The sequence below is a fragment of the Sander vitreus genome, unplaced genomic scaffold, assembly GCF_031162955.1.
Source record: "Sander vitreus isolate 19-12246 unplaced genomic scaffold, sanVit1 R1_20, whole genome shotgun sequence".
Lineage (NCBI taxonomy): Eukaryota > Metazoa > Chordata > Actinopteri > Perciformes > Percidae > Sander > Sander vitreus.
Genome location: NW_027595399.1, coordinates 401667 through 411666, shown reverse-complemented (window position 1 = coordinate 411666; position 10000 = coordinate 401667). Strand labels below are relative to the sequence as shown.

Here is a 10000-nt window from a genome sequence, read left to right as displayed (position 1 = left end):
CGGCCGTCTGGTCGGGTGCGTAACGGCCGCCTGGTGGGTGCGTAACGGCCGTCTGGTCGGTGCGTAACGGCCGTCTGGTCGGTGCGTAACGGCCGTCTGGTGGGTGTGTAACGGCCGTCTGGTGGGTGCGTAACGGCCGCCTGGTCGGTGCGTAACGGCCGTCTGGTGGGTGCGTAACGGCCGTCTGGTCGGTGTGTGACGGCCGTCTGGTCGGTGTGTAACGGCCGTCTGGTCGGTGTGTAACGGCCGTCTGGTGGGTGTGTAACGACCTTAACGTATGTAGTCAGGTTAGAGGGGAACAACATTCAGCTCAACAGCGATACCAAAAAATAAAAGCTGTTTACGAGTCCCACATTTAGAGTCCGAGTCGAGTCTGAAGTCCCAAGCTGTGCTGTGCGACTTAAGTACTCGAGTCCGAGTCTCAGACCTCGAGTGCCCCTCTCTGGAAGTTGAGGGTCAGGTTTTTAGGTTTGGGATTAATTAGAAAGTTAGTTTGTGACTGTTACCTTTTCATCAAAGTCCAGAGTCCTGATCAGCATCTCCTGCAGAGTTTTCAGCACTTTGATACACAACTTCTCCTCAGAACACATCAGAGCTTTGGTGTGCTGGATCAGCCTACACACACACACACACACACACACAGACACACACACACACACACACACACAGAGACACACACACACACACACACACACACACACACACACACACACACACACACACACACACACACACACACACAGAGCACACACACACACACACACACACACACACACACACACACAGACACACACACACACACACACACACAGACACACACACACACACACACACAGAGACACACACACACACACAGAGACACACACACACACACACACACACACACACACACACACACACACACACACAGACACACACACACACACACACACACACACACACACACACACACACACACACACACACACACACACAGACACACAGACACACACACACACAAAACAAGAGCAAGGCTCAGTACATGATCGTACAAACAGAAGGAATAAAAGCATGACATCAAATAAAGAAAAGAATATTAAAATACCACAATAAGTAATAATGCTTCTGTGAACAGCTGTTTTCAGGGCGCTGGGAAACGTGCCAGTCTGGGATGATGTAATCATAATGTCAAGCAGATCTGTCGTTATGAGGCGAAAGACGAAGAGTATCCATTCACATGTGGAAGACTCAAGGTTTTGTTCCGTTTGTTTTCGAGGATTTCAATGTCAACCAATCTAAATTCAGACATCAGGTGAAGTGCTCCCTTTTTGGCGTTTTTCCATTACATGGTACCTGCTCGCCTCGCCTCGCCTCTACTCGCCTCTACTCGTCTCTACTCGTTTCTACTCGCCTCTACTCGCCTCTACTCGCCTATACTGGCCTCTACTGGCCTCTACTCGCCTCTACTCGCCTCTACTGGCCTCTACTCGCCTTTACTGGCCTCTACTCGCCTCTACTCGCCTCTACTCGCCTCTACTCGCCTCTACTCGCCTATACTGGCCTCTACTGGCCTCTACTCGCCTCTACTCGCCTCTACTCGCCTCTACTCACCTCGCCTCTACTCGCCTCTACTCGCCTCTACTCGCCTCTACTCGCCTCTACTCGCCTCTACTGGCCTCTACTGGCCTCTACTGGCCTCTACTGGCCTCTACTGGCCTTTACTGGCCTCTACTGGCCTCTACTGGCCTCTACTCGCATCTACTGGCCTCTACTCGCCTCTACTGGCTTCTACTGGCCTCTACTGGCCTCTACTCGCCTCTACTGGCCTCTACTGGCCTCTACTGGCCTCTACTCGCATCTACTCGCATTTACTCGCCTCTACTGTGGCCTCTGCTGGCCTCGTCCTCTGCTCTGCGCCTCGCCTCTGCTGGCCTCTGCTGGCCTCACGCCTCGCCTCTACTCGCCTTGGTGGGTGCGTAACGGCCGCCTGGTGGGTGCGTAGCGGCCGTCTGGTCGGTGTGTAACGGACGCCTGGTGGGTGCGTAGCGGCCGTCTGAGTCGGTGTGTAGCGGCCGTCTGGTGGGTGTGTAACGGCCGCCTGCGGGTGTGTAACGACCTTAACGTATGTAGTCAGGTTAGAGGGGAACAACATTCAGCTCAACAGCGATACCAAAAAATAAAAGCTGTTCTACGAGTCCCACATTTAGAGTCCGAGTCGAGTCTGAAGTCCCAAGCTGTGCTGTGCGACTTAAGTACTCGAGTCCGAGTCTCAGACCTCGAGTGCCCCTCTCTGGAAGTTGAGGGTCAGGTTTTTAGGTTTGGGATTAATTAGAAAGTTAGTTTGTGACTGTTACCTTTTTCATCAAAGTCCAGAGTCCTGATCAGCATCTCCTGCAGAGTTTTCAGCACTTTGATACACAACTTCTCCTCAGAACACATCAGAGCTTTGGTGTGCTGGATCAGCCTACACACACACACACACACACACACACAGAGACACACACACACACACACACACAGAGACACACACACACACACACACACACACACACACACACACACACACACACACACACACACAGAGACACACACACACACACACACACACACACAGAGACACACACACACACACACACACACACACACACACACACACAGAGACACACACACACACAGAGACACACACACACAGAGACACACACACACACACACACACACACACACACACACACACACACACAGAGACACACACACACACACACACAGAGACACACACACACAGACACACACACACACACACACACACACACACAGAGACACACACACACACACACAGTGACACACACACACACACACACACACACACACACACACAGACACACACACACACAAAAACAAGAGCAAGGCTCAGTACATGATCGTACAAACAGAAGGAATAAAAGCATGACATCAAATAAAGAAAAGAATATTAAAATACCACAATAAGTAATAATGCTTCTGTGAACAGCTGTTTTCAGGGCGCTGGGAAACGTGCCAGTCTGGGATGATGTAATCATAATGTCAAGCAGATCTGTCGTTATGAGGCGAAAGACGAAGAGTATCCATTCACATGTGGAAGACTCAAGGTTTTGTTCCGTTTGTTTTCGAGGATTTCAATGTCAACCAATCTAAATTCAGACATCAGGTGAAGTGCTCCCTTTTTGGCGTTTTTCCCATTACATGGTACCTGCTCGCCTCGCTCGCCTCTACTCGCCTCTACTCGTCTCTACTGCCTCTACTGCTTTCTACTCGCCCTCTACTCGCCTCTACTCGCCTATACTGGCCTCTACTGGCCTCTACTCGCCTCTACTCGCCTCTCACTCGCCTCTACTGGCCTCTCTCGTCGCCTCTGCTCGCCTCTACTCGCCTATACTGGCCTCTACTGGCCTCTACTGGCCTCTACTCGCCTCTACTGGCCTCTACTGGCCTCTACTGGCCTCTACTGGCCCTCTACTCGCCTATACTGGCTCTACTGGCCTCTACTCGCCTCACTCGCCTCTACTCGCCCCTACTCGCCTCGCCCCTACTCGCTCTACTGGCCTCTACTGGCCTTTACTCGCCTCTACTGGCTCTCTACTGGCCCTCTACTGGCCTCACCACTCTACTGGCCCTCTACTGGCTCTACTGGCCCTCTACTGGCCTCTACTCGCCTCTACTGCTTCTACTGGCCCTCTACTGGCCTCACTCGCCTCTACTGGCCCTCTACTGGCCTCCCCACTAGCCCCTGCCGCCTCTACTGCCCTCTACTGGCCTCTACTCGCCTCGCCCCTACTGGCCTCGCTCGTCTCTACTGGCCCTCACTCGCCCGTCTCACTCGCCCTCTACTCGCCCTCGCCCACTCCCTCACTCGCCTCTACTGGCCTCTACTGGCCTCTACTCGCCCTCTACTCTACCTCGGCCTCTACTGGCCTCTGCTGGGCTCTCTGTACTCGCCTCTACTCGCCTCTACTCGCCTCTACTGCCTCTACTCGCCTCTACTGGCCTCTACTGGCCTCGCCCAGCCCTCTACTCGCCCCTCTACTGGCCTCTACTGGCCTCGCCTCTACTGGCCTCTACTGGCCTCTACTGCGCCTCTACTCGCCTCTACCGGCCCTCTGCTCTACTGGCCTCGCTCTACTCGCCCCTACCGGCCTCTACTCGCCCCTACTCGCCTCGCCCTACTTGCCTCGCCTCTACTCGCCTCGCCTCTACTCGCCTCGCCTCTGTCGCCTCTACTCTCCCCGCCTCGCCTCGTCTACTCTGCCTCGCCTCTACTCGCCTCGTCTCTATCTCTACTCGCCTCGCCTCCACTGCGGCTCTGCTGGCCTCTGGCCTCTACTGGCCTCTACTCGTACTCGCCTCGCCTCGCCTCTACTAGCCTCTACTGGCCCTCTACTGCCTCTACTGGCCCTCTACTGGCCTCTACTGGCCTCTACTGGCCTCTACTCGGGCTCTACTCGCCTCCACTGGCTCTCTACTGGCCCTCTACTGGCCTCGCCTCTACTCGCCTCTGCCGCCCTCTACTCGCCCTCTACTGGCCTCGCCTACTGCTCGCCTCTCACTGCGCCTCTACTCGCCTCTGCCTCTGCTCGCCTCGCCTCTACTGCCTCGCCTCGCTCCCACTCGCCTTGCCTCTATCTCTCACTCGCCTCGCCTCTACTCGCCTCGCCTCGACTCGCCTCGCCTCTCTACTCGCCCGTCTCGCCCGTCTCTACTCGCCTCTACTCCCACTCGCCTGCCCTCTACTCTGCTGCCTCGTCCCTACTCTACTCGCCTCGACTCTACTCGCCTCGCCTCGTCTCTACTCGCCTCACTCTACTCGCCTCGTCTCTACTCGCCTCGACTCTACTTGCCTCTACTTGCCTCGTCTCTACTCGTCTCTACTCGCCTCGACTCTACTCGCCTCTACTCGCCTCGTCTCTACTCGCCTCACTGTGCGTCCGTTTTCCGTTGCAGATGTTAGTCCCGCCTCAGCGTGGCTGGTCGTCATAGCGGCGCCGCAGGAAACTGCCGTGACCTAACACGACACCCAGAACGTGGAAGGTGTGTTGTTACCAGAAGACACATTTAGTTTCAGATGAAGCTGGAGGCAGCAGAAATAAACACAGCTGGCTGAACTATTTATAAATGGCGGGTTTGTTCAGGACGCCCCCGTCTGTCGCTTTCACGTCACCTTTTGGTATCGCCTCAGCTCGCTGGGAACCTCGACTGAGGTGGTACTACATAAAGTACCTGTTAGCAGGTACCAGGGACTTTTTTTCGTACTGGAAAACAAAAAAAAGGCGAGTAGAGTCGAGGCGAGTCGAGCAGGTACCATGTGATGGAAAACGCCATACAGTCAGGTCCATAAATATTGGGACATCGACACAATTCTAATCTTTTTGGCTCTATACACCACCACAATGGAGTTGAAATGAAACGAACAAGATGTGCTTTAACTGCAGACTTTCAGCTTTAATTTGAGGGTATTTACATCCAAATCAGGTGAGCGGTGTAGGAATTACAACAGTTTGTATATGTGCCTCCCACTTTTTAAGGGACCAAAAGTAATGGGACAATTGGCTGCTCAGCTGTTCCATGGCCAGGTGTGTGTTATTCCCTCATTATCCCATTTACAAGGAGCAGATAAAAGGTCAGAGTTCATTTCAAGTGTGCTATTTGCATTTGGAATCTGTTGCTGTCAACTCTCAATATGAGATCCAAGAGCTGTCACTATCAGTGAAGCAAGCCATCATTAGGCTGAAAAAATCTAAACAAACCCATCAGAGAGATAGCAAAAACATTAGGTGTGGCCAAATCAACTGTTTGGGAACATTCTTAAAAAGAAAGAAACGCACCGGTGAGCTCAGCAACACCAAAAGACCCGGAAGACCACGGAAAACAACTGTGGTGGATGACCGAAGAATACTTTCCCTGGTGAAGAAAACACCCTTCACAACAGTTGGCCAGATCAAGAACACTCTCCAGGAGGTAGGTGTATGTGTGTCAAAGTCAACAATCAAGAAGACTTCACCAGAGTGAATACAGAGGGTTCACTACAAGATGTAAACCATTGGTGAGCCTCAAAAAACAGGAAGGCCAGATTAGAGTTTGCCAAACAACATCTAAAAAAGCCTTCACATTTCTGGAACAACATCCTATGGACAGATGAGACAAAGATCAACTTGTACCAGAGTGATGGGAAGAGAAGAGTATGGAGAAGGAAAGGAACTGCTCATGATCCAAAGCATACCACCTCATCAGTGAAGTATGGTGGTGGTAGTGTCATGGCGTGGGCATGTATGGCTGCCAATGGAACTGGTTCTCTTGTATTTATTGATGATGTGACTGCTGACAAAAAGCAGCAGGATGAATTCTGAAGTGTTTCGGGCAATATTATCTGCTCATATTCAGCCAAATGCTTCAGAACTCATTGGACGGCGCTTCACAGTGCAGATGGACAATGACCCGAAGCATACTGCGAAAGCAACCAAAGAGTTTTTTAAGGGAAAGAAGTGGAATGTTATGCAATGGCCAAGTCAATCACCTGACCTGAATCCGATTGAGCATGCATTTCACTTGCTGAAGACAAAACTGAAGGGAAAATGCCCCAAGAACAAGCAGGAACTGAAGACAGTTGCAGTAGAGGCCTGGCAGAGCATCACCAGGGATGAAACCCAGCGTCTGGTGATGTCTATGCGTTCCAGACTTCAGGCTGGAATTGAATGCAAAGGATTTGCAACCAAGTATTAAAAAGTGAAAGTTTGATTTATGATTGTTAATCTGTCCCATTACTTTTGGTCCCTTAAAAAGTGGGAGGCACATATACAAACTGTTGTAATTCCTACACCGTTCACCTGATTTGGATGTAAATACCCTCAAATTAAAGCTGAAAGTCTGCAGTTAAAGCACATCTTGTTCGTTTCATTTCAACTCCATTGTGGTGGTGTATAGAGCCAAAAAGATTAGAATTGTGTCGATGTCCCAATATTTATGGACCTGACTGTATGTCGCTGGTGACTCAAGGCTCTGAGAGATTTGCGTTTCAGATGATATGCTGATTTGATCAGTTGTACCCTTGAAAAATGATGCAAACTCATTGCACTTTCCTGTGGAAACAAGCTCGGTCCTAGTTGTGAAGGGGGATTAGTTACCTTTTCGACTGTTGAAAAAAGACCTCGAGCATTGTTCATAGTCTCGCTGATGATGTTGGAGAGAAAGACGGTCTTGCGTTGCATGTGTCAGAGTTGTATTTGCGTAGCATCTCTTTGTGTATTTGAAAACAGTAGTCTAGTAGTTTGGATTTACGCCACTTTCTGTCAGTCTTCCTACAGCAGGGGTCCTCCACTACATCCCCCAGGGCCAGAATGTTTCTAAGCAGACACTCCCGGGGCCAGACTTACAAATAAAGAAAATAAAATGAATTTATACCTAATACGCCTATTCTTGTTTGAAATGTTCACTTTCTTACTGAATTAATGCTATATTTAATTTCTTTACATGTATTAGTTTGAGCGAATAGTTTGGGCATTTTAGTTCTTTAGTTCTGGCTGTTCATGCCACTGTACTTAATCTGCTCTTTTTATCTTAACTATTACTCTCTTATTTTTAATACATTCTGTGTGTGTGTGTGTGTATATATATATATATACATATATTTATACTTATATTGTTTGTTCTGTTTAACCTGCTTGTTTAGCTTATTTTAGAGAATGTGTGACGTGCTCCTACAACACCAAAACTAATTCCTTGTATGTGTAAAAAACATACTTGGCAATAAAGCTTTTCTGATTCTGATTCTTTAGGAGAGAGGGGGGCATGACATGCAGCAAAGGGTCGCAGGTTGGAGTCAAACCTGCGGCCGCTGCATCGAGGAGTAAACCTCTATATATGGCGCGCACTCTATACCAGGTGAGCTACCCAGGCGCCAAACGTAGCAGTGTGGAGGAAGCCTGTGTGCGTGGGTCAGGTGTGCGGTGTTTTTTAGGAACCTACTTGGAGATGAATCCTCCAGACTCGCAGCGCTGGCGCGTGTCTGATCCCTCCAGGAACAGCAGCTCGGGCTGATGCAGCACGTCCACCAGCACAGACAGCTCAGCATTCACCAGAGGCTTCAGACGCTCCTCCAGGGTGTTGATGATGTCCTACACACACAGACACACACACACACACAGACTCATTAGTTAGTGTCAGCTCTAGGGTTATGATTTTATTGGAATTGAATTGTTTGTCTTGAAAAAGAGGTTTCATCTCAACGAGGATGTCCCAGTTAAATAAATAAATATAACGATAGAGGACTGTAGTCATATTCCCGTCTGGGACTCCAGGCCTTTGATCAGTGTGGTACTTGTGTGGATGTTTGTGTATTAGTGCGTGTACCTGCAGTTTCTCTATGATGTTCTTGTAGTCCCAGGGGTTGCTGGGAGCGATGGTTCTGGAGGAGCGGGACAAGGATTTGTAGTTTGGGTTGGAGCGGGACAGAGAGTTGAGAGAGGACGCAGACAACACGGTCCCGATCTGAGCCTCCAGGTCCAGAGGGAGAGCGATGGACCGACTCTTAGCTGCTCAGAGAGAGATATATATAATCAATCATCAATTACACTTCACACAGAGAAGAATACACACACACACACACACACACACACACACACACACACACACACACACACACACACACAGATATAGGAAGATATTGGTGAATGAGGCCCAAAGTACTTTATTATGCAGCCCCCCCACTCACCGGTCATGGCGAGGGTCCTGATGCAGGTCTCTACCTGTCCTCGGTGCTGCTGCTGCAGCCAGGGACAGTCCAGCAGACGGACAGACGACTGCAGCAGCTGAGTCACGATGGTGTGATGAGTCTGAGAGACAGACAGAGAGAGAGACAGACAGACAGACAGACAGAGAGAGAGAGACAGAGAGAGCGAGAGAGAGAGACAGAAAGAGCGAGAGAGAGAGAGACAGAGAGAGCGAGAGAGAGAGAGAGAGAGAGACAGCGAGAGAGAGAGACAGAGAGGGAGAGAGAGACAGAGAGAGAGAGACAGAGAGAGAGAGAGAGAGAGAGAGAGAGAGAGAGACAGAGAGGGAGAGAGAGAGAAAGAGAGAGAGAGAGAGAGAGAGAGAGAGAGAGAGAGAGAGAGAGAGAGAGAGAGAGAAACAGAGAGAGAGAGAGAGAGACAGAGAGAGAGAGACAGAGAGAGAGAGAGGGGGGGGAGAGTTAGTTGTAGTCTTGTGACCCTGTGTGTGGTAGGCATAACGTGACGCCATCACGGCGTGTGAGTGTTGCATGCTGGTCCTGACCTGCAGAGACGTGCTGTTCTCAGAGAACGGCGAGCTGAAGAAGGCGTGGATGGTGTCGAACACCACGTTGATGATGTATTTCTCCAGGATGGGATCAGACAGACGCTTTTCTCGCTTGTTACACACCTGCAGAGAAACACACAGAAGCAGTGGTGTAGTGAGGATACTGGGATTGTTTCCCTCCCAGCCTCATACTCGCCCGTCCCAGAGCGACAACCCATAACTTTTTTGGTACTGTTACAGTGTATAGCATCCTACCTACGGTGGCCGACAGGGGCAAACGCCCTGCAACTTAAGAAAACACATAAATATGAAACGATGCAAACCCAGAAAACAAATGCAACAAAAGAACGCAGCATCCAGATTACACAACAGAAGTTTTCCAGACCTCTAGAGGGAGCAGCTAGTGGAACAGCTGGATTTTAGACCCCACGGGGGGGGAGAGCTCTGCCTTTTATTAGAGTCAGGTATGGCTGAGGCCTGGAGAACTCCATAGACTGTATATAACATTCATATTATTATTAATAACATAATATATTAGTAATATACAGTCTATGCTCCTGTCTCATGCCCTCCCGGCTGGTGCCGTCCCCGAGCTTCGGCTTTTCAAAATAAAAGCTTGCGTCTGGTCCCTATGTCCCAGTTGTCAGTTTCCCGTCCAGCGCCCACGTCGTTTAAATAACAAATGCACCTGCTCCCATCTGTGGCCCATGCTGGTCTTACA

At 50.3% G+C, this 10000-nt stretch overlaps 1 protein-coding gene across 1 annotated transcript in view; it reads right to left on the bottom strand.

Moving 5' to 3' along the window:
* itpr3 (inositol 1,4,5-trisphosphate receptor, type 3) overlaps positions 1-10000 on the bottom strand; it is a 123268-nt gene that overhangs the window by 42968 nt on the left and 70300 nt on the right. The window contains exons 35-39 of the mRNA XM_078244183.1: positions 9277-9402; positions 8717-8837; positions 8356-8537; positions 7972-8120; positions 507-615 (exon numbers count right to left, since the gene is read on the bottom strand). Coding sequence (XP_078100309.1) covers positions 507-615; positions 7972-8120; positions 8356-8537; positions 8717-8837; positions 9277-9402 — 687 coding nt within the window. The remainder of the gene's footprint in view (positions 1-506; positions 616-7971; positions 8121-8355; positions 8538-8716; positions 8838-9276; positions 9403-10000) is intronic.